Source organism: Choloepus didactylus, chromosome 7, assembly GCF_015220235.1.
Source record: "Choloepus didactylus isolate mChoDid1 chromosome 7, mChoDid1.pri, whole genome shotgun sequence".
In the NCBI taxonomy this organism is placed as follows: Eukaryota; Metazoa; Chordata; class Mammalia; order Pilosa; family Megalonychidae; genus Choloepus; species Choloepus didactylus.
The window spans coordinates 41,402,627-41,428,533 of NC_051313.1; the positions used below are offsets into that span (position 1 = coordinate 41,402,627).

The window sequence follows — 25,907 nt, forward strand, 5'->3', positions numbered from 1 at the left end:
GATCACTGAGGATAGTCTACTGTGCCATAATTTATTTTTATTTAATTTGGATCTTTTTAAACACCACTTACTTTCAATTCTGTGTTTCATCTATTATTTGTAATACTTGGTGAAAATGAGAATGATACTCCCATAGAAGCACTCTGCTGAAGACCTTACTGCAGGTGATGTGAGAAGAAAGACCTTAATTCTTAGGAGAAAGCTCAATGCCATCACCTTCAAAGAAAACAGAGGGCATGGATACCATTGGTTCCAGTGAGCTTAAAGAGTCTGTGTTTCACACTAACAGAAATAATCCTGGTAAAAATAATGCTGTAACAGCAAAAGAACCTAAGATGGCAGCTAGATGAGACAGGGCAAAAAAACACCTCCATGAAAAATACTAGATAAAAACCATAAAGTGACCCAGAACACCAGTTTCAGTGATGCACCAGCTGGACAAGATCTGCTAAAACCACAGGGACCGTGCCCTTGGTGAAACCAGGAGTCTGCATTCTGAAATGAGTGAGTAAGCCAGCTGAAAGTCCCGCGGCTGTGCTGTGGTGTCAGGAAACCCAGGGTTGGCGTTTGGAGACAGACTAGTTCTTTAAAAAAAAAAAGAAAAGAAACCCAGGAGCGGCTGCAGTTATGATGGTGAGAACCACACAGTGAAGCATGGCAGGAGCGGGCTATGCCAACCTCTCAGTGTCTGGCGTGGAGGACAGACTGCTGCTGATTCCCTCAGGGCCAGGGGGCCAGAGCGGAGAGCCAAAAGGAGAAAGAAACCATGCTGCTTGCAGCCAGTTCCCTGGCGGGCTGGAGATACTCCTGCCCAGGGCCGTAGCCACAGCCCAGAGCTGCACTAGGAAGTACACACCACAATATCGGCCATGGACAGTGGCCTTGGGTGCAAACACAGTTAGTTGTCCCAGAGCTGGGAAGGCAGAGCTGTGTGAAAAGGGGGGGGAGTTGAGATGTCCCATCCAGCCATCTTTGCATCAGGCTGGGAGTGCCCCTGCACGGCCCAGCGGCCCAGGGCTTCCCTTGAGGGATGGCACGCACTTGTGACGTAGCACAGCCTTCCCTCAGCAGAGGTCCTGGAAGATCACAGCTGCGAAAAGGGCCCACTCGGAAAGCCCAGAGATGCTACGTCAATGCCGGCGACTTGTGGGTCAGCGGCAGAGAAAATCTGGGGAAAAACAGAAATGAAGGCTTAGACTCTTGCAACAGACTTGAATCTCCAGGAACACCTGGGAGGTTTGAATTTTAAAGCTGCCCTGCCTCCCTAACCACCCAGACACACGCCCCATATTCAGGGCGGGCAGCACCAAAAACACACCCAAACTGAGTGCACCAATTGAACCCCACAAGAATCATTTCCCCACACACCACAAAGACAAAGTTGAGGAGAACTGACTTGAGGGGAACAGGTGACTCACAGACGCCATCTGCTGGTTAGTTAGAGAAAGTGTACACTACCAAGTTGTAGTTCTGAAAAATTAGACCGGTATTTTTTACAACTTGAAAGAACCCTATCAAGCAAAGCAAATGCCAAGAGGCCAAAAACAACAGAAAATCTTAAAGCATATGATAAAACCAGATGATATGGAGAACCCAAACCAAAACACCCAAATCAAAATATCAGAAGAGACGCAGTACTTGGTGCAATTAGTCAAAGGACTACAATCAAAGAATGAGAGCATGGCACAGGATATAAGGGACATGAAGAAGAACATGGCACAGGCTATAAAGGACATAAAGAAGAGCATAAAGAAGAAATTGCAAGAATAAATAAAAAAAAATAGAAGAGCTTATGAAAATAAAAGAAACTGTTGGCCAAATTAAAAAGACTCTGGATATTCGTAATACAAGATTAGAGGAAGTTGAACAACGACTCAGTGTCCTAGAGGACCACAGAGCAGAAAATGAAAGAACAAAAGAAAGAATGGAGAAAAAAATTGAAAAAATCGAAATGGATCTCAGGGATACGATAGATAAAATAAAATGTCCAAATTTAAGACTCATTGGTGTCCCAGAAGGGGAAAAGAAGGGTAAAGGTCTAGAAAGAGTATTCAAAGAAATTGTTGGGGAAAACTTCCCCAACCTTCTACACAATATAAATACACAAAGCATAAATGCCCAGTGAACTCCAAATAAAATAAATCCAAATAAACCCACTCTGAGACATATTCTGATCAGACTGTCAAATGCTGAAGAGAAGGAGCAAGTTCTGAAAGCAGCAAGAGAAAAGCAATTCACCAAATACAAAGGAAACAACATAAGACTATGTTGTGACTACTCAGCGGCCACCATGGAGGTGAGAAGACACTGGCATGACATATTTAAAATTCTGAGAGAGAAAACTTTCCAACCAAGAATACTTATCCAGCAAAACTCTCCTTCAAATTTGAGGGAGAGCTTAAATTTTTCACAGACAAGCAAATGCCAAGAGAGTTTGCCAATAAAAGACCTGCCCTACTTCAGATACTAAAGGAGCCCTATTGACAGAGAAACAAAGAAAGGAGAAATAGATACAGAGAATTTTAACAGACATATATAGAACCTTACATCCCAAATCACCAGGACACATATTTTTCTCTAATGATCACAGACCTTTCTCCAGAACTGGCCATATGCTGGGACATAAAACAAGCCTCAATAAACTAAACAAAACAAAACAAAACAAAAACAATTGAATATATTCAAAGCACATTCTCTGACCACATTGGAATACAAATAGAAGTCAATAATTTTTTATTTGTAACTCCACTATTTACTTCTTACATGATATAAAATACACAAACTCTAATGACAAATCAGTGGTTTTGGACTCAATGTAAAATATGTAATTTTTGACAAGAACTATATAAAGGTGGGAGAATGGAGGAGTATAGGAATATAGTTTACGTGTCCTATTGAAGTTAAGTTGGTATCAAAGGAAAAAAACAAGATTGTTATGGATTTAAGAGGTTAAATTTAAGCCCCACAGTAAACACAAAGAAATTATCAGAGAATATGACCATAGAGATGAAAAGTAGAGTATGTGTTATGAGAAGTGGCGGAAGGGACAATGGGGAGTTGGAAATGAGGGTAGGGTTGCTGTTAGAGGTGAAGGGAAATTTCTAGTAATGGATGGTGGGAAGGTGATAGCATTACAACATTCTACATGTGATTAATCCCACTAATGGAATGCTAGGGAAGGGGTGGAATGGGAAGATTTAGGCTGTATATATGCTCCCACAATTGAAAAAAAAAGACAGTCTAAATAGATGACAATTGAATGCCAAGGAAGATCCTGGATGTGATCTGAGGATGGAGGACAGGAGGCTCAAAGGGACACAGTTGAGACATAAGAAAAAAAAAAAAAGGAAATAAAGAACGTAAGGTTTGTATCAATGTTGAATTTCTTGAACTTCTTAGCTGCACTTAATGGGATTGCATAAAAGAATGTTCTTGCTCATGGGAATTGTATATGTGAATTATAGTGTTTGTTCAAGGATGTGGGCAGCTTGCTCTCATATGTTCAGAAGACAGAGCAATAGATGATGGATGATAGATAGGGAGGGAGTGAGGAAGGGAAAGAGAAATGGCAGTGTGACAGCACATTAAATTTGGTGGATCAGGGTATTGGGGGAGGGGGTCAGGGTATGCTGGAGTTCTGTGTATGGAGTTTGTATTGTTTTTGCAACTGTTCCTATAACTTTGAATTTATTTCAAAATAAAATTTAAAAAAAAAAAGAAAGTGTTCTCAGAAATAATGGAAATTTAAAAAGATAAAAAAATAGAATGAGGCCATTATAGATGTACTGATACGGTACAATCTTCAAGATGCATGGATAAGTTGAAAATAGCAATGTATAGAAATTCGATAAAAAAAATAATGCTATAACAAATACAAATGCAAGTGAAACTTTGAGGTCACAGAGACAGTGGCTCCTTTTCTCTCATGGTCATTCAAAAACATTCAGATTTGATTTCTGCCTATTTGGATCAATAGATTTATTTTACCTTGCAAATTGCATATGTTCTGAGCTAGAAAAATATGTTTATTGTTGAAACTCTCGCTGAAAAAAAAACTTTGTTATTATAAATCTGAAACTATCCGTAATCCTCTTTTTCCATTTGAAACAATTTTTTTAAAAATAACATGGCTTTTGATAGCATGAGGTTTTTTTTTTTTTAAGGAAGTGCAACACTGTTACAGTAGTAGTGTTATAACAAACCCCCTGACTTTAACTATCACTACACAATGTACACTATTGAATGGAAAGCATTTTGCCAATAAGGAGAGCTATTGCAACACATTCTAAGAATCTGAGGGCTTTAGACACTTGACACCTCCGCCATGCAAATTTGCCAAATCTTGACTTCATTTACATAGTCTAACATGGACTGTAACTTACCTTTTCTTTAAATTCCCTAAGAAAATAAGTCCTACTATCCTTCTGGGTTCAATATTCCAGGATCCAGTTCCTCATATACAAAGGAATTTCTTCCTAATTACTAATCTAAATCCCACCTACTAGTATTGTATTTTATCACTCTAGAAGCAGTTGTTGGCAGCATAAATATCCAAAGCTGTGGCAAATACTAGTGTTTTCCTTCATGAACATTTATATTTGCATTAAGAAAGTACCAAGGAAAAGAGCTCCATCTCCTTAGCAGAGTCCCTTAGCTCCTCCGTGTCGTAAGTGAGATGGAAATGGGAGAGCAGGAACTTCAGCTGAGGTTTCAGTTCCTCTGTTTCTGTTGTATGTTGGGGCAGGATTGAAGCAGCTTCTATTCTCATTGGCCCTGAAAAAATCCAAAATCAGATGCTTTAAGAACAATGAAAACCAGTCAGGGAGGGAAAATGGAGAGATCCTTTGAAGTAACATGTGCAGGACCTTTTCTGCTAATTGGAGGTTCATTCCCTTCTTACTCAACCTTCTCTGCTACTCACACCTGGCCAGGCATAACTAACAAATCCTTGGTGTACTAGCTTTCTGTGGAGATAGCAAAGACCACTCACCTTCTCACGGCCTGCAGGAGAAACCCAACAGAGCCTTTGAAGGATGACTTAATGGAAACAGAACTGCCTATAGCCCTTTGTGGTAAACAAAGAATATGATTTATAAATTAACCAATACATCAGAAGAAGGCGAGAAACTTCACCTCTCTTTGCCTAACTTCTACTCATCCATAGGGACCTAGTTTGATCTCCCCTCCTTTGAGAAGCCTTCTCTGGTGTTCCACAATTGGGTTGGCTGACCCGTTGTGATTGCCTTCTCTGGTGTTCCACAATTGGGTTGGCTGACCCGTTGTGATACCCTACACATGCCCCAAGCAAATGTATCACTTAGAGTGACTCGATCAGGTTCCATAGTCAACTGTAATCCAAGGCAAGGGCAGGATGACTGTATTAAATTGATTCAGGTGAGGAAATTCTCTTAGAATCACATAATACTGAAACAGGAAGGGACCTTAAAGATCACTTAATTCTGAAAGGATTATTTTGGAGATGAAATGACCTAAACATGCAGGCCCACAGAGAGGCCACCACAGAAACTGGTCTAGAACCCAGCACTCCTGCCTTCAAATCCACTGCCTTTTTCATCTCTTAGTTCACTAGTTATAAAAATGGAGATAAAAAAGTCTAAGGGAGGTGTTTGTTATTTTTTCCTTCAGAAAATACTAAATTTAACACTTGTTTAGTAAAAGGATATAATTCCTTGGCATATAGAAAAATTTCAATCAAGATCATGTAATAAAATAATACATGTGGAAAAAATTACAATCTTCTTTTCCCCTTATTGCCCTAGGTTAAAAAAGACTAATTTCTTACCTGAAGTACTGGTATCTGTAGGGTCCGGAGATGGAGCACCCTGGATGTCAGGATCAATGTCACTGGCATGGACCTTTTCATTTTCCTCACCAACCTCAAGGACTTTGTCAACCTTAACACTAAGCACTTTGGAAACAGGCAAATACTGGAGGGCCTGCAGAAGGGCATAACCAAGAAGCCACACGCCAACTCAATTAACATGGAAGCTTCTAGAATGAGGTTCAGGAGCAGCCCCTCTCTTTGATGGAGAGGGAGGTAGGTAGAGGTGGACCTCAGTCACCTGCCCAACCGTGAAGGGCTAAATCTGGAGCTGGGAGACCTGGAGCTCTCACTAACTCTGGGTGAGCTTAACCTTTAGCAGATCTACACTGATCGAGCACCCATGACGGAAAAGGCATTGTGTGAAGTGCTAGGGATACAAAGATAAATAAGACATCAGTCAACTTAAGCGTTCACCATTTAGTGGGGGACCCATACTTCTGAGTTGATTGTTACAATGGCATGAAACTGGGGAAAAATGTATCAGAGGTAGACTCCACAGTGATTGCCTGGATGTGGGAAAGGGATGAAGTCAAGGGTGAGGGTCGGGTTTCTGATCTGAATAACTGTGGATGGGGTATCACTGTGATAAGATGGAGGGGAGTAGGAAAAGATTTAGATGGAAAAACAAGAATCTTTCTAAAACGCAAATGTGAATGTATACTCCCTCCCTGCTGCCACTAGCCTGGGTTAGGGTCATTCCTCTGTGCCTCTCTTTACCCTGTGCTTATAGTTATTCTACTTTTTTTTTAATATCACATATTTTTCAGTTGACTATTTACTTATCCATCTTCCTATCAACCTGGGATCCAGTTATTTTTTAGAAAAGACCATATCTTTGCTTCATGGCCCTGGACAAATACCTGGCACATGTTAGACCCTCATTAAAAATTGCTGAATAAAATTGTGGCTCCAAGTTGGAGAGCATAAGTCCTGAACAAGCTGATAAAACCTGAACTTACATAGTGAATAGTATGTAACAGTCCAAGACAGACATCTTTGAGAAAGCTAAATTAATGGAGCAATTTTATTAGACAAGGTGGTGCTCATCTTAAAAGGTTTGAAAGAAAAAGCCAGTGACTTGCTACTGTTCTTATTATTTGTCAGACAGGTGGAGTACAGAAACAATGACAATCCAAAACTAGGTGACAGATGTGTGAAAGCACGGTGTTCCTGGGAGGGCACCATGTCATTATCACTTAACTACTTTTCACATGCCATCCATACCTGTAGGTAGTGGTGAATGGTCCTGAGAGAGTGTAGGTGACACACCAACCACTTAGTATAGATAGTCACATCTTCCTGTGTCACTAAATTAGGAGGATTGGGTTTTCCCATAAGGAAGTTTTCACGTGCAACAGACAATCTTTCAGCTCTCTGAACTGCATCATTGTACTCCTGTATGATATAGCCAACTTGCTTCTGTTTAAGAGAGAAAGTCAAGCACAGAACTTGGTTATTTTCCAGGGTTGTTTCCTTGTGTCATTTGCTTTCAAGCATAGGGTAATGCTGTTTAGGAGGGCAAATAAGGATCTTTTGGAATTCCAGAGTTCCATGTTCTGATTTTGACTGATAAGGGTATGGTCACATTTTTAGGACTTGGAAAGAGAGAACAATTCCAGCAAAGAGTCAGTGTGTAAGGATGCCTGGTAACTGGAATCTGCATCTAAGCTTTTAACCTGCAGCAGGGGACGTTCTTATCATATAAAACTTCTTTCATGTTTCATTTTTAAAAATAAGTACCATAATCTTCTGCCAAAGGCAAGTAGGTGCACCCATTAGCTTCCTTCCCATCTTTAGCCATGAATTAAAATTGACAAGCTTATTGACCATTATGTTTCATTATGAAAAATAGCCCACAGGTAATATCTGCTCATGGGTTTCCTACCTTGTAAAGAGGATAAAGCTGCTCCATGATTTTACTGTGCTGGCAAAACCTCTTCCACCTAACCATGTGTAAATATTTACTCTGGGCCAGCTGGGTAATTCTTTCTGTGTAATACTTTAACAAAAACAATGAAATTTAGCATTTAGTTAAGGACCATTATAGTAAGAAGACTGAATTGTCTTAATAATGCTAACAATAGGTAAATCAGACCCTGGTTATTTTGGAGACATGGATTTTTTTCCTCTATAAAGACTATAAGATTAGGACGCCTGGCTCAAGATACCATTCAAATTTAAATAAAGCATGCTGGCATTTCTAAATCTTCATGCTTCATTGCCAAGTCAACAGACTGTAGGTTCATGTATCAATTACTGAATAATCTTAGCAGTAACATGAAAGTCTTTCAAACTGCCTAAAGCTGAGTTTAAAATTTTGTCTTAAAAACTGAACTTATGAGTCTAAAATACAAAGTACATATTGGTAAGATTATAGAGGTTAACCTTAGGTCAGACATTTTATTTATACTTGAAAATATTTAAATAAGCCGACACTTTAAAAATGTCTTCTTTCTGAAAATAAAAATAAAACTGCTTGTCATGGAATAATTAGGATGAGACTTTACCTTCTATTAAAAAGAACTAGAAAATTGGATAAAATATATAAAGCAACTATTTTCTGACACTGGATAATAGGAATCATAGGACTGTGCTCTCTGAAAGAAGGAAAACAAATAAAGTGAGCCTTATAATCATCCTGGTTTTCTGCATGGTCTCTCTAAGTTGAGGGGAGAGAAACTGAAGTTTAGGACGGCTGAACCAACTGGAATTTGCAGAGCAGAGTACTGGGGAGGAAGGAGATATGCAAAGAAAGGGCTCTGGAATTCTGAGGCAAGGATCCTCCTTTAAGTCTGTTGGTAAATACTAAGCCATGCATGAAAAGGGTAAAATTCCTCAAGGCTGTGCAAAGAATAACCTACTGAGGAATTGTAAACTGAACAGTTTTCAGAGTTCATATAGATTGGGAGATTTTCAAGCTCCAACTAGCCAGAGTAAAGAGTACTCATTGAACACCTGAGGCATTCAGTGGAGACTTCAGAGGGGTCACACTTTAGTAATAAGGATAAACTATCCATAGAGTAAACATTTTTCTAAACTGCTCTAACAAAGCCTTGGAAGGATCATACTGATCTGCAAGTAACTTAACTTCCAGTGAGAATAAAGTCCAACACTCTTTAAATGAATACCAAAAAAAAAAAAAAAAAAAAAAAAAATCCAGCATTCAGTAATGTGAAATTTACAATGTCCAGCATTCAACAAAAAATTACTAGACATGCAGAGAAGCAGGAAAATGTGACCCATAAGTGAGAGAAAAAGTATTGAAAAGAAACAGACCCAGAAATGGCAGAGATGTTGAAATTATCAAATAAGGATTTTAAAAGAGCTATTATGAATATGATCAGCATGCTCAAGGATTGAAAGAAAAATGTGAACATAATGAGGAGAGAAATGGAAAAATAACAAAAAGAATCAAATGGAACGTCTAGAAATGAAAAATATAATATCTGAAATGAAAGATTAACTGGGTATGATTATTAGCAGATTAGAAATTGAAGAAGAAAAGAAAAGAACTTGAAGACATAGCAGCAGAAAAAAAAATAACAGAGCCTTACTGACCTATAGAACAATACCAAGTGGTTAACATGTGTATAACTGGGGTCCCAGAAGGAGGGGTGAGTACAGAAAATGTATTTGAAAAAATTAGGTTGAAATTTTTCAAAATGTTATGAAAATAATAAACCTACAATCCAAGAAGTTCAACCAACCCAAGTATGATAGACACAAAGAAAACCTCAACAAGGCACATTGTAACCAAATAGCTAAAACCATTAAGAGAAAATCTTAAAAGTAGTCAGAGAACAAAGGACACATTCTATCCAGAAATAGAAACTGTAAGCCAGAAGACGATGGAGCAAGATCTTTAAGGTTATAAAAGAGAAAACCCATCAGCCAAGAATTCTATATTAAACAAAAATACCTTCCTAAAATGAAGGTGAAATAAAATAGTTTTTCCAGAAAAACAGACTGAGAGAATTTGTCAGTTTTTATAAAAATTCGACCCTCTCACAGACCTGCACAACAAGAAATGTAGGCACAAAGAACTACCCCAGAATTTCTCAGCATCAGCACTATTGACATTTGGGACCAGACAATTGTTTGTTGTAGGAGGCTATCCTGTGCATTGTAGGATGTTTAGCAGCATCCTTGGTCTCTACTCACTAGCTGTCAGTGGTATCTTCCCCACCAAACAATGACAACCCAAAATGTCTCCAGACGTTACAAATTGGTGCCTGGGGGACAAGATGTCCCCTAGCTTCTCATTCCTATTGTCTCCTTTAAGAACCACTGATATGCACAAAAGAAAAGTGCCAGAAAGAAGACTGCCAGAAAGTAAAGGGAAAGAGACTATTGGATGCAGATGACAACACCGACTTGCAAATAGAATCTCAAAACCTTTTGTTTCTTTGTGATTAATGTATTATTTCATTGCTAACTAGTTGCTAACATATTAATTTGTATTTATAGGGAACATACAACTCATGATATGGGAGCAAAGAGCAAAGAATTTTAAAAATAAAAATAATACATGATTATAGAAAATTTGGAAAATATATAAAAGAGAAAGAAGAGGTTGATTATCCTACCATCCAAAGACAGTGATGGTTGACATTTTGGTATACATCCTTCAAAGGATTCATTTATATATTATTTGACCATTATTAAGCTATGTGAAACACACACACAGTATCAGTTTTTAGTAACTAATATTACATGGTGACATAATAATTCCTTATGCTAAAAAGTGTTTAATGGAAGAACAATACTCTAAGTACCCCAATGGTCGGTTGTTTGTTTTAACTCTTTCTCCTATTGTTGAATATTAGGTAATTTAAATTTTTCACTTTTATTATAATGCTGCAATAATCATCTTTATGGAAAATTTTTTTCTGAGGTTGTAAGTTATTTTCTTAAGAGAATTTTCCAGATCAGCCAAAAGCTTTTTGAGGACTGAGACTGTCTTAGTCAATATTGTATATTGCCCCTTAATACAAGCCAAAGGAGTATTTAGTGGAAACTCAGTCAATTGTTTAGTGACTTTAGGTAAACTGAATTTTACTATGGCATAGCTATCTAACAAAGAACAGCATATACACTAACCAAGTCCTTATATGTTCAAACTACACATACAGAGAAAAATCCTACCCTGGCCAGAGGGTCCACCAGAAGGCTAGATTTGTTCATACATTTCTACTAAATTCCAGATTTTTTTTTTTTTTTTTTTTTAATTTTCAAATTGCAAAATGACTCTTACCTGCAACAGAAGCAAAGGTAAATTCTCAGGAGTGTACTCTCTTCTTAGGCAGCTCTCTAGCTCCCTCTGCATGACATCTGCCTGAACAACAAGGGGCTTTGACTCAGCCACCTGAATCCCGAGCAGCACAGCAGGCAAACAGAGGGAAATTAGGAAATAAATCATCAGTGTTTACGAAAGAAAATGACATGCAGTTTCTGGTAGTTTTAAAAAAATCTGATGTATATGTGTACCTTCATTGTCAATTATCTTATTTGGTCATTACAACTAGGGCAGGCTGTGTAGGGATGATGATCACCACATGACAGATGAGGCAATCTGGTTAGTTTTTACATAGCATTATACCTAAGTTTCCAAATAACTCGTTTTAACACCTCATATCAAAGAACTGTAAAATTTCAAAATAAAAAAATCAGGTATCTCCAAGTGGCCTGCTCTGATTCAATAGTGAGCTGCGTATTGGGCTATTTTGTCCCTTTTAGTAATAACTCCAGCTGTTTGTTTGCAAAAATAAAACTTTTTCTGCTAAAGGCTTTTATAAGTCATCAACATCTTATTTTTTTGTCATATTGAAATATTCCTACCCCACTCACCTACTCACCTGTAAGGTTTTCTTCAGTGCCTGTTCCCTTTCTCTTCTAAAGTAAGAAATGTCCCTTGGTATTCGAACAGAGCTGCAGAAAGATTTATGCAAAGGAAGACATAAAAGCTGTAATAGACTGAGACCACAGTTAGGCCCCGAACCACCATCATTACTCCGTGCCTCTTCCAACTGAGTAAGTATGTCATATCATATTGGATTGTTGGGGGTACGTAAAGGTCATATGCCCCTGTCTTGGTCCAAATCTCTCTTGTGGATACCTCACCATTTCCTAAACCTTCCACTCCTTCTCCCCACACACAGTCTTTCCTTCTACCTCTGATTTACTCCCCTATTTCCTACTCAAGGGTCCAGAGGGACACAGGTGGAGAATTTTTATTTCCCTCCTGTATTCCCTTCAGTAACCTCATCTTTAATAAGTACAGTTCTTATCAAACATTTGTATCAGCCTAGATAACCCATAAAACTAGTACCATATAATTAAACAAAATATTTTTATTTGTCTGTACTTGCTAACTTACCTGAGGGTGAATATGGCCCTTAAATGTCAAACATGAAATATTTTGGAAATAATTTTAACCCAAGTTTCCGCTTCAGGAAAATTAACTAAACTCTTTATCCCTACGGAAAAACATTCATAGTAGAAGTGCCTGTTTAAGAAGTCTCATGGACTCCTATTCAAGTCTGGTCATGAGGGAACTGTTTTTACCAAGGGCTCTGAGACAAGAAGGCACAAGCAGCACTGCTGTGTGGCCCTGGTGGTAAGGGGCCAGGCTCAGAGTTGAGCAGAGGGGTGTTCTCTCCATTTGGTATAAAACACACCCCAAGGTTTGGCAGCTTTGGGAACATCAGGGCACAGCAAGCCTGGCACAGACATCACTTCCTCAAGATGGGAATTTGCAGACATTGACAAGGGGGCCATATCAGGTAGTCCTGGAGCACATGTTGAGAGACCACCTAGAGATTTTTAGGGGGTTGCAGCCAATGAAATTTAGATTAACATTGTCGATATGACCCTATCAGTCCCCATGAATAAGTTTTAAAGGAAGATGAAAATGCACTGTTGGTCTGTATATTGACAGAAATTCCACAAATTAGTGGCCCTGTGAAGATAGCACCAGACCAACTGTCAGGAGATCCATCGGTCATTCACACCTAAGCAACTCATTTAACCACGTGGTGACTGCTTTCCCCATCTGAAGTTAGAGATAATGCCGCTCTTATCACTTCACATCTTGGATTTGATGACAAATAAAATGAGGCAAGCTCTGAAAGGAACTTGAGAGGAAAAGTATTAATTAATAAAATGTATAATTTCTGTTATTATTGGATACCTGGATCCTGACTGCAGTTTCATAGAGGTGGAGAAGCAATAACCAGAATGAGGAACAGCTAGTATATAGGCAGTCAGGGAAAAGAAGCAGCCCATCCCTCCCCCTGCCCTCTTGTCTTCTCTTTCTTTGGCATGTTTGGATATTGGGTGAGGTCACAGGCTTAGCTGCCCCAACCCCCTCTCACTCAGATCACGTCTTTCCTTTCAGGTAACCTCAAACAGTCTGTGAGTGACCTAAAGGAGGTTGTTGAATAAAGGAGATACGTACATCAACCAAAACAGATTAATTCATTTGTTCACCAAGTATTGTTCATTCAACATTCATTGATTTATTAATTTAGCAAGCATTTATGAAACACTTAATCACTGCAAAATCCTGGGCTTTGTGGGGAAAAAATGAGTGAAAGAACACAAAAAATGAAGCATGACTTAAGACACAGTTAACCTCCAGTTCTCAATAGATTTTTCATTCTAACAGGGAATGACATTGCTAAAGTGGTTATCAGTGTGGGAATTTCCCATTTTCCTTTGAACTCCAGAACCTAGCACAGTAAACAGAAGGAGCTCAATAAGTATTTTTTGGATTAACATTTAGATTCTTTCAGGTGCAGCATTTGGTGTTTTGAGGGAGTGGAGAAATATACAGGTATCCAGAGATTTCCTATCACTCTGTGCTAAAGCAGAATTTCAGGAAGACTTCCTCATCACACTATACAGTGGGGAGTCATCTGCCTAAAGCTCAGCCATTTAAGTCATAATAATACCAGCACCCGCTCTTTGTATGATGTTTTCTAGTGTCTGAAATGCTTTAACATGTATTATCTCATTTGATCCTTACAACCTTATAAAGTAAGCAAGACACATTTTTTATTAAGATTTATTCATATACCATACAATCATCTAAGTATATAATCCATTGATCACATTGCCATCAAATAGTTGTTCATTCATCACCCTGATCTATTTTTTTTAACATTTTCCTTGTACCAGAGAAAAGCGAAAGTAAGAGTAAAAAGTTGAGAGTAAAAATAGATCACCTAAATTGTCCCCACTGCCGTATTTTTCCTTTAGTTTTTTGTTTTGTTTTGTTTTGTTTCATTTGCCCCCATTTTTCTACTCATTTATCCATACACTGGATAAAGGGAGTGCGATCCACAAGGCTTTCACAATCACATTGTCACCCCTTGTAAGCTCCACTGTTATACAATTGTCTTCAAGATTCAAGGCTACTGGGTTGTAGCTTGATACTTTCAGGTGTTTACTACTAGCTATTCCAAGTCGTTAAAACCTAAAAAGATTTATCTATATTGTGCATAAGAGTGCCCACCAGAGTGACCTCTCAGCTCCTTTTGGAGTCACTCAGCCACTGAAACTTATTTTCTTTCATTTCACATCCCCCTTTTGGTCAAGAAGATGCTCTCCATCCCACGATGCTGGGCCTAGATTCCTCCCCAGGAGTCATATTCCACATTGCCAGGGAGATTGACACCCAGGGGTGTCAGATCCCACGTAGTGGGGAGGGCAGTGATTTCACCTGCCAAGTTGACTTAGCTAGAGAGAGGGCAAGGCATATATTTTTAACCTTGTATTCCAAATAAAGACACCTATGTTTAGAGAAATTATGTGATTCCATGACTTTTCTACTTCCTCACACAATTTGCTTCATGTTCCCGAGGGCTTTAAATACTAAATTATAAAACACACTGTCTTGGTTTCCCATATGCTAAAACAAATACCATACAATGGGTTGGCTTAAATAACAGGAATTTATTGGCTCATGGTTTCAGAGGCTAGAAGGCTTGCATCCTCCCGGCGTCACTGTCTTCTGGCTGGCTGGCAATCTTTGGACTCACCTTAACTGATAACATCTTCAAAGGTCCTGTTTACCAATGGGTTCACACTGACAGGACCACGGGTTGGGAGTCAGATTCTCTAGGGAAATGGAACCGACAAATTTTTTAAAGGAGTTGGCTCATGCAGCTGTGGGGATGGGCAAGTCCAGATTCCATAAGGCAGGCTGCAAGCTGGGAACTCCGATGAAGGTTTTCAGTGAATTCCCCAGAAGCTGGCTGGCTGAGGTAAAGATGGAAATTCTTCCATCTGACTGCTGAAATCATCACTTCTTTTAAGGCCTTCAACTGATTGGATGAGACTTTTCTCATTGTTGAAGGCAATCTCCTCAGTTAATTGTAGATTTAATCAGTCATAGATGCAATCAACTTACTGATTACTTAAATTCATGAAATAGCCTCATAGTAACAATCAGGCCAGTGCTTGCTTGACCAAACAACTGGACACCATAACCTGACCAAGTTGACACATGCGTGTAACCATCACAGGAGTTGACCATGCCTTTTGTGGGGGACATGATTGAATCACAACACACACTAAATACTGGTTCTTCACAATCACTTTTGGAATGAGGCACTAATGCACCTATTTACTGTTCCTTCTCCTGCACTTCCCTCCCCACCCCTCACCATCTGCACTATGTTTACTCAACTATTTAACCTAACTGGGCCCTCATATCATTCCTCTTGATCAAATGTGGCAGTAACAAATACAACAATATGAACATCCTGGGCCTATGAGTCTTGTCTCTCAGGGTCTAATCTGGCTACCGTGTTTCTCTAGAAGAACTTGATTGCAATCGTTGACAGCATTTACCTATAAAAGGGCTCCTAACAGAATATCTTGCCAGAATTCATCACCACATATACAGCATTATTTCAGTATTTAAATTTTTCATCAAAATCAAGGTCAAATCCATTTAGAATAGTATTGGATAAAATGAGATCTCTTTTCATTGAGTATGACTTGTATAATAGCTTCTGGATCTTCAAGATGATGATGACATTTGTGAACACTTAAGAGCACTTTTCCACTTTCTTTGGTAGGACTTTGCTTCTATCTGCCTTGACGATTCTAGAATAGAGGAAAATCTTAGGGACAGTAGTTGTGCCAGTTTGAATGTATTGTGTCCCCCAAATGCCATTATCTTTGATGTAGTCTTGTGGGGCAGACTTTTGGTGCTGATTAGATTTGCTTGGAATGTGCCCCACCCAGCTGTGGGTGGTGACTCTGGTGGGATACTCCCATGGAGGCGTGGCCCCACCCATTCGGGGTGGGCCTTGATCAGTGGAGCCATATAAAACATGCTGACTCAAAGAGACTGGATGGAGTGCAGCTGTGAGTGACGTTTTGAAGAAGAGCAAGCTTGCTAGAGAGGAGCAAGCTTGCTAGAGAGGAATGTCCTGGGAGAAAGCCATTTTGAAACCAGAAGTTTGGAGCAGATGCTAGTCATGTGCCTTCCCAGCTAACAGAGGTTTTCCAGATGCCATCTGCCATCCTCCAGTGAAGGTACCTGATTACTGATGTGTTAACTTGGACACTTTATGGCCTTAAGACTGTAACTGTATAGCCAAATAAAGCCCCTTTTTATAAAAGCCAATCCATCTCTGGTGTTTTGCATTCTGCAGCATTAGCAAACTAAGACAGTAGTCATGTTGGAAAGGAATACTTGAAACTTATGTTGTACACCATTTATTTGACCAGGAGATAAGATAAATTGTCCATTTAAAAAGAAGAGGGGGATAATGGAGATTATGCAGTGAGGTGGGGGCTAAAGTCCATGATGACCACAATTTCATACTGCCAGTATTTACCTATATGCTCTATTACTTGTTCTCTGAAGAGCTCCCTGTTCTTCTATTTCAGATTTCAGTTCGGTCAATTGCATAGCCAGTTCTTTCTCCAACAGCTGGATCCTTTCTGTGGAAGCAATCTTACAAATTTCATCCATGGTCTGCAATTGCTATTTTTCTGTATTCCTGAAAAAGAAGAGCACAAAGCTTATGGCTGACTCCTTCAGTGAGTGTGTAGGATGCTCTGTATCTACGTCCAAGAAATTATGTCAACTTGGTGGAAATGTATGCTTCTGCAATTTAAAGAAATAACCAGACTAGACTGCTGTCATTTATGATTTAATTACCATTTAGTAAACAGAAGAGAAAAATTAGGTTTGAATCTCCATTGACCATGTCTTATTCAGTCCAGTGCACCTTCACAAACATCCCTGCTTCAGGTGTGAGAGGTTTATTAAGTGAGAATGTATTCCCCTCACCTTGTCCCCTGCCCTTTTTCCTGCAGACTTCATAAAGTTTTGTGGGGAGCACACACTGACTTCTATGAACATTGGTTATTGCTGTCTTCTAATATCATTTCACTTGGCACAAAGGAGGTTTACAGGATCTCTCCACATAATTAAAGTATTTATCCATAACCTTTTTTGAAAGCATAACCTTGTGGCTAGGGAGAATATACTGAGGGTGGAGATCTATTGAACATGATTGTGATTCATGAACTTTTGTGTTTGGAAGAAAATTATGCTTATAAATTTGGATTGCTTTCTTAATTTTTAATGCTTTCATTTGCATATTGAATTTACCAATAAAAATAGTTGGTCACCCCTCACTCCACCCCACTCCACTCCTCCTGGTTGACAGCCTGTCCAATTCAACATTATTGCTTAGTAAGTACCCAGTGTGGGTATTCTAATTAACAATATAGATTAACTGCATAACCCAGAAGTACTGGACCACATGAATTGCAGGGGATTCAGTAGAGGATGTGTAGTCTCTTCCTAGATAGAGCTCCACAAAGCATGTGTGCAGGCCTACTGCTGTCCTCACCTGTCCTGGACAGGTAGGGATAAGTCACTTTTGAGCTGTGTATCAGCAGGGTCCCCAGGAGAGACAAACAATATATAAAGAGGTTTATCATAGGAATTGGGTCATGCAACCATTGGAATTGACAAGTCTAAATTCGATAGAGCAAACTTCAGGAAGATGGCTGATTAGGAGAGACAGAGCAAAGTTCTCCTCTATGAAGAACACTAGATAAAGGACAGAAAGAGCTCAAGAACAGCAGTTCCAGGGTTCCACCAGCTAGGCAGGGACTTCTACAACCATAGTGAGCATGTACTTGGAGAAACGGAGAGACTGCTTTAAAACAGGTGAGTGTTCAGCCCAGAATGCTGCTGGGGAATGGGCAGTTAGAGCCGGGAGACCAGTGCAGAGAGGGGCAGTCTTCCATGCCCCAGGTACTCTCCTCAGCACTTGGCTTGGGTGATAATCATTCACAGACCCATGACCAAAAGCCCCTGTGCCAGGGACTGGCAGATGGAGCAGGCAGACAAGCACAGAAGGGGGCAGCTTTCCATGCCCCGTGTAGCCATCTTTGCAGTTGGCTGAGACATAACTGTTCATAGCACCATGGCCAAGAGTTTGCTTGAGGGAATTCAGGATTTGACAGGTTTGTGATGGTGTCCACTCTTCCTCCACAGAAGCCCATGGTGTGCATAGCCTAGAGGCAAGGCTGCTGCATGGAAGCACAGGAGCCCTCTCCCAATCCCAAGGACTCATGGGTGCACAGCTAACAGGGACTGTGGGGCACTTGAGCTGGAAGGTGACACATGCAGCTCTGCAGCCCTAGAGTACTCCACCCCAAGCCCTGGGAACAGCCAGGTCCACTGTGTCCTGGAGCAGACTTCTTGACAAATTGCGCAGGGCACAGCCCCCACCCACCGTGCTGGCAGTCCCCAGTGCACACTGAAAATTGGTGCACTGATTGGACTTCCACATAGTTTGGATCCCCACTCAATGCATAGATGAAGTTGGGGAGAACTGGCTTGAGGGTCAGAGGTGGCTCAGAAGCACCATCTGATGGTAGGTCAGGGAAAGTGCACTCCACCAAGCTGTAGCTCTGCCAGATTATAGATACATGATGAAATAATCCTGCATATCCTAAAAGAACCCTATCAAGATAAGCAAATGCCAAGAGGCTAACAACAGAAAATTATAAAGTACACGAAGAAACCAGAAGATATGGATAACCCAAATGCCCAAATTAAAAAGCCAGAGGAGAAACAGAACTTGGAGCAATTAATCAAAGAAGTACACACAAACAGCAATAATATGGCTCAGGATATAAAGGCCATGAAGAAAACTCTAGAAGAGCATAAAGAAAAATTTGAAAGATTAAATTAAAAAACAATAACAGATCTTATGGAAATAAAAGATACTGTTCATCGAATTAAAAATATTCCTGAGACATATAATATCAGATTTGAAGAGGTTGAGGAATGAATTAGTGAACCCGAGGATAGGATGATGGAAAGTGAGAACACAAAAGAATGTATGGTGAAAACAATTGAAAAGTTTGAAACAGATCTCAGAGAAATGATGGACAACATGAAATGCATGAATATAAGAATCACTGGTGTTCCAGAAGGTGAAGAGAAGAGTAAAGGGCTAGGAAGAATATTTGAAGATGTTGGTGAAAACTTCCTGACCCTTCTAAATGACATAAATATGCAAATTAAAGATGCCCAATGAACACCAAATAGAATAAATCCAAATAAACCCACACCAAGATGTATTCTGATCAGATTGTCAAATGCTGAAGAGAAGGAGAAAGTTCTGAAAGCAGCAAGGGAGAAGCAATTCACCACATACAAGGGAAACAACCTAAGACTAAGAACTGACTACTCAGACGGGACCATGGAGGCAAGAAGGCAGTAGTACAACATATTTAAAATCTGAAAGAGAAAAATTGCCAGCTAAGAATTCTTTATCCAACAAAGCTCTCCTTCAAAATTGAGGAAGAGCTTAAAATTTTCACAAAGAAATGCTGACAGAATTTGTTAACAAGAGACCTGCCCTACAAGAAATACTAAAGGGAGTTCTACCAGCTGAGGAAAAAAACAAAAACAAACAAACAAACAAACAAAAAAACAGGAGAGAGAGGTCTGGAGAAGGGCACAGAATGGAAGAGTTTTAGTAAGGGTAACTTAAAGGAAATAGAGAGAGGCAAAAAATAGATCTGACAAATAAAAACCAAAGGATAAGGTAGCTGAGTCAAGAACTGTCTTCACAGTAATAACATTAAATGTGAATGGATTAAACTCCCCAATTAAAAGATATAGATTGGCATAATGGATTTAAAAATATGAATTGTCAATACGCTATTTACAATAGACTCATCTTAGACTGAGTGACACAAAGGAACTGAAAGTGAAAGGATGGAAAAAAAATATTCCATGCAAGCTACAGCCAAAAGAAAGCAGGGGTAGTAATACTAATTTCAGATAAAATAGACTTTAAATGCAAGGATGTCATAAGGGACAAAGAAGTGTACTATATACTAGTAAAAGGGACAATTCACCAAGAAGAAATAACAATCATAAATGTTTATGCACCCAATCAAGGTGCTCCAAAGTACATGAGATAAATATTGGCAAAACTGAAGGAAGTAATAGATGTTTCCACAATGACTGTGGAAGACTTCAATACACCTCTCTCTCCTATAGCTAGATCAACCAGTGAGAGGACCAATAAGGAAACTGAGAGCCTAAAAATGTGATAAACAAATTAGACTTAACAGACACATATAGAGCATTACATCCCAAATTACCTGGATATACAGTCTTCTCTAGTGTCCATGGAACATTCTCCAGTATAGATCATATGCTGAGGCATAAAACAAACCTCAATAAATTTAAAATGATTGAAAATATTCAAAGCACATTCTATGACCACAAGGAATGCAACTAGAAGTCAGTAACCATCAAATAATCTAGAACATTCACAAGTATCTGGAGGTTAAACAACACACTTCTAAACAATCAGAAGAAATTGCAAGAGAAATTGCTTTGTATCTAGAGATGAATGAAAATGAGAACACAACTTATCAAAACTTATGGGATGCAGTGAAGGTGGTATTATGAGGGAAATTTATAACTCTAAATGCACACATTAAAAAGGAAGAAAGAGCTAAAATCAAAGAACTAATGGAACAATTGAAGAAGCTAGAAAATGATCATCAAACTAATCCTAAAGCAGATAGAAGAAAACAAATAACAAGGATTAAAGCAGAAATAAATGATATGGAGAACAACAACAACAACAACAAAAAACAATAAAGAGAATAAATAAAACCAAAAGTTGATTCTTTGAGAAGACCAACAAGATTGACAGACCCTTAGCTAGACTGACAAAGTCAAAAATAGAGAAGACCCAAATAAACAAAATAATAAACAAGAGGGGGGACATTACTGTGGATCCTGAAGAAATTTAAAAAATTGAAAAATGATACTCTGAACAACTGCACACCAACAAACTAGACAATTTAGATAACTTCCTGGAAGCACATGAACAACCTAGACTGACCAGAGAAGAAACAGAAGACCTCAACAAACAAATCACAAGTAAAGAGATCCAATCTGTCATCAAAAAGTTTCCTAAACATAAAAGGCCAGGGCCAGATGGCTTCACAGGGGAATTCTACCAAATTTCCAAAAAGAACTGACACCAATCCTTCTCAAACTCTTTCAAAAAATTGAAGAAAATGGAACACTACCTAACTCATTTTATGAAGCCAACATCACTCTAATACCAAAACCAGATAAAGATGCTACAAGAAAGGAAAACTACAGGCCAATCTCCCTAATGACTATAGATGTAAAACTTCTCAACAAAATACTTGCAAATGGAATACAAAGACACATTTAAAAAAAAAATCATACACCATGACCAAGTGGGGTTCATGCCAGGCATAGAAGGGTGGTTCAACATAAGAAAATCAATCAATGTAATACAACACATTAACAAATCAAAAGGGAAAAATCAAATGACCATCTCAATAGATGCTGAAAAAAGCATTTGACAAAATTCAACATCCTTTTTTGATAAAAACACTTCTAAAGGCAAGAATTGAAGGAATCTTACTCAATATGATAAAGGGCATATATGAAAAACCCACAGCCAGCATAGTACTCAGTAGTGAAAGACTGAAAGTCTTCCCTCTAAGTTTAGGAATGAGACTAGGATGCCCACCGTCACCTCTATTTTTCAACATTGTGCTAGAAGTTCTAGCCAGAGCAATCTGGCAAGACAAAGAAATAAAAGGCATCCATACTGGAAAGGAAGAAGTAAAACTGTCACTATTTGCAGAAAATATGATCTTATATTTGGAAAACCCTGAGAAATTGATGACACAGCTACTTGAGCTAATAAACAATTCCAGCAAAGTGGCAGGATACAAGATTAATGCACATAAGTCAGTAATGTTCCTATACAACATAAATGACCTAACTGAAGGGACATTCAAAAAAAAGATTCCATTCACAATAACAACTAAAAAAATCAAGTACCAAGGAATAAACTTAACCAAGGATGTAAAAGACCTCTACACAGAAAATTACATAACTTTACTAAAAGAAATAAAAGAGGACCTAAAGAGGTGGAAAGATATTCCATGTTCATGGATAGGAAGGCTAAACGTTGCTAAGATATCAATCCTACCCAAAATGATCTGCAGATTTAATGCAATTCCAATCAAAATTCCAACAACCTACTTTGCAGATTTGGAAAAGCTAGTTATCAAATTTATTTGGAAGGAAAAGGGGCCTCAAATTGCTAAAAACATTCAAAAAAAGAAAAACAAAATGGGAGGACTTACACAGCCTGACTTTGAAGCCGACTATAAAGCCACAGTAGTCAAAACAGCATGGTACTGGCACAAAGATAGACATATCAATCACTGGAATTGAATTGAGAATTCAGAAATAGATCCCCATATCCACTGTACTGGGACAGAACAGTCTCTTCAACAAATGAGGCTGGGAGAACTGGATATCCATATCCAAAAGAATGAAAGAGGACCCCTACCTCACACCCTACACTAAAATAACTCAAAGTGGATCAAACACCTCCATATAAGAGACAGTACCATAAAACTCCTAGAAGATAAGGTAAGGAAACATCTTCAAGACCTAGTATTAGGAGATTGCTTCTTAGACCTTACTCCCAAAGCATAAGCAATGAAAGAAAAAAACAGATAAATGGGAACTCCTCAAAATCAAAAGCTTCTATACCTCAAAGGAATTGTCAAAAAGTTGAAGAAATAACCAACACAATGGGAGAAAATATTTGGAAACCATGTATCTGATAAGAGACTGATATCTTGCATATATAAAGAAATCCTACAACTCAACAACAATAGTACAAACAGCCCAACTATAAAATGGGCAAAGATATGAAAAGACATTTCTCTAAGGAGGAAATACAAATGGCTAAAAATCACATGGAAACATGTTCATCTTCACTAGCTATTAGGGTGATGGAAGTTAAGACCAAAATGAGATATCATCTCACACCAATAAGAACAGCTGCCATTAAACATACAGGAAACTACAAATGCTGGAGGGGATATGGAGAAATGGAAACTCTTATTCATTGCTGGTGGGACTGTATAATGGTACAGCCACTCTGGAAAACAGTTTGTTGGTTCCTCAGAAAACTAGATATCAAGTTACCATATGATCCAGCAATTTCACTTCTTGGTATATACCCAGAAGATCTGAATGCAATGACGTTAACAGATATTTGCATATCAATGTTCATAGCAGCATTGTTCACAATTGCCAAGAGATGGAAATAATCCAAGTGTCTGTCAACAGATGAGTGGATAAACAAAATGTGGTATATACACATGATGGAATACTACACGGCAGTAAGAAGGAATGAGGTCATGAAACATATGACAATATGGATGAAACCTGAAAACATAATGCTGAATGAAATAAGCCAGACACAAAAGGAGAGATATTGTATGTTACCACTAATGTGAACTCTGTGAAAAATGTAAAATAAGTGTCTTATAATGTAGTATATAGGGATCCTAGAGATGAACAGAAGCTAGAGAAGGGGGAATGATAATCTAATATGTACACATATGATAATGAGGGTGAACTTAATGGTACGGGAATGGTCAGGTGTGACTATGGTTCGTTAATGGGATTATGAGTATCAGTGACACGCTGAAGGTGAACATGTTCATAAATGGGTGTTTAAAAGCATGTAAACCACAGAGTAGCACCACAAACCTAAATAAATGTTAGCACGATATACTTACAAGGTATGATACTGGTGCAGAGTGTTAACAACAGAGTGGTATGGAAAAACTACCCATTATATATTAAAGACTATATTTAATACGAGTATCTTACCAACACTACACTAATACTAGGGATGAATAATTAGCAGATGATAAGAGCTCTGGGATGTATTATGTTATGATAATTGTTTAAAGTTGAGAGTGATGATTGTACAACTAAGTGAAGATAATATAAGAAACTGACCATTTATCTTAGGATAGACCAGATATTAAGTGAAATTAGGAGCCCACTACTTAATAATTCAAGTCCTTGACTTGAGGCTTGCTCTTGTGAAATTGAGGGTTGTAAATGGGAGGCTAAGCCCTCCTATAATTATGCCTAAGAGGCACCTCCAGGGAACCTCTTTTGTTGCTCAGATGTGGCCTTTCCCTCTCTAAGCCCAACTTGGCAAATAAATTCATTAACCCCTGCCCCACTCCCCATGATGGACATGACTCCCAGGGGTATGAATCTCCCTGGCAACATGGGACATGACTCCCTGGAATGAGCCTGGCCCTGGCAGCAAGGGATTGAAAATGCCTACTTGACCAAAAGGGGGAAGAAAGAAAGGCAACAAGCTGAGGTCACAGTAGCTGAGAGATCCCAAATAGAGTCGAGAGGCTATACTGGAGGTTTCTCTTATGCAAGCTCCAGCTAGATATCTCGATGGCCACAGTATGCCATGCTCTTACCAGTAATAGTCCTGAAATACCTAGGTCTCAGTGATAACCTAGAAAGTTATCACTGAGATTTTATAAAAGATTCACTCACTAAGTTTGATCTTTCAGAAACTTAAAACCACCAGTGTTCCTATGCCAGACAAGTCTTAAAACTCAGAGGCAACAGCCTCTTTAAGAACAACAATCCAGTGCAGTCCCCTCCCCATACTATTGACATCCCCTTTCAATATGAACAAGTTAGGGTGCTCACTGCCTAGATACCCCTGAAGATGGATAAAGAGATTAAATGAGAGGAAGGGGTAGCAACAAACAAGATAAGATTTAACAAAGGTCTATGAATAGTGAAACTTTTTACATACATATATATATATATATATATATATATATATATATATATGAATAGCTGGAAGGAGGTAAATGACATGGTGGAACGGTAACCTGTAAGATCCTTTGAAACCTGCTCTATAGCTACTCATTGAATTGTGCTTTGAAAGTCTTCACCTTTCTGTATATACCTTATATTGCATAATGGGGAAAGAACTGAGACTGTGGAACTGTAACCCATAACAATTTTTGAAATTACCTATGTAACTGCTTGTCAAGCTGTATATTGAAAGTTAACACATTTTTATATGTATATTTTACAATAATGGAAATAGCTGAAGTTGTGGAACTGTGAGCCATGATATTCTTTGAAATTTGCTCCCTAACTACTTGTTGAATCATACTTTGAAAGTCATCACTGTTATGTATACATGTTAAAGTTCATAATAAAAGAAAAATTCTGTAGGACAGGCCTTAAGTTGGAAATGCCATTGAAGGTGAAGTTGAATTCCCCAGGAGAAGCTGCTGGCTGAAGTAAAGATAGAAGTTCTTCTTTCTGACTTCTGAAATCCTTAGTTCTGGCTTTAAGATCTCCAACTGAGATGAGGAGACTCCCCTATTGCTGAGCACAATCTCTTTTATTGATGGTAGATGCAATTGGCTGTAGATACATTCAACTGACTATACACACAAATCCACCTATGAAATATACTCACAGTAACAATTAGGCCAGAGTTTGCTTACCCAAACAAATGGACACCATAAACTAGACAAGTTGACACACGAACTTAACCATTACAGGCTTCGTTTAAGCCCATTTTACCCTTTGATATTTCTAGATTTTCATTTATCCTTTCAGAGATATTTCAATTTC

General features: G+C 38.7%; 1 protein-coding gene across 12 annotated transcripts in view; it reads right to left on the reverse strand.

Annotated features, from left to right (window-relative positions):
- Positions 1 to 25,907, reverse strand: part of LOC119539130 — a 206,621-nt gene that overhangs the window by 146,043 nt on the left and 34,671 nt on the right. For 9 of the 12 annotated variants that reach the window (XR_005217796.1, XM_037842278.1, XM_037842282.1 and 6 more), the window contains 7 exons: positions 16,699 to 16,863; positions 11,701 to 11,773; positions 11,100 to 11,210; positions 7,731 to 7,844; positions 7,070 to 7,264; positions 5,804 to 5,957; positions 4,616 to 4,773 (listed from right to left, as the gene is read on the reverse strand). Coding sequence is in view for 10 of the 12 variants with exons in the window: in XM_037842278.1 (XP_037698206.1) it covers positions 4,616 to 4,773; positions 5,804 to 5,957; positions 7,070 to 7,264; positions 7,731 to 7,844; positions 11,100 to 11,210; positions 11,701 to 11,773; positions 16,699 to 16,835 (942 nt within the window). In the remaining 2 variants the exon portion in view is untranslated. Of the gene's footprint in view, positions 1 to 71; positions 192 to 4,615; positions 4,774 to 5,803; positions 5,958 to 7,069; positions 7,265 to 7,730; positions 7,845 to 11,099; positions 11,211 to 11,700; positions 11,774 to 16,698; positions 16,864 to 25,907 lie in introns of those variants that run through there. The other 3 variants (XM_037842280.1, XM_037842284.1, XM_037842288.1) reach the window with 3 other exon arrangements.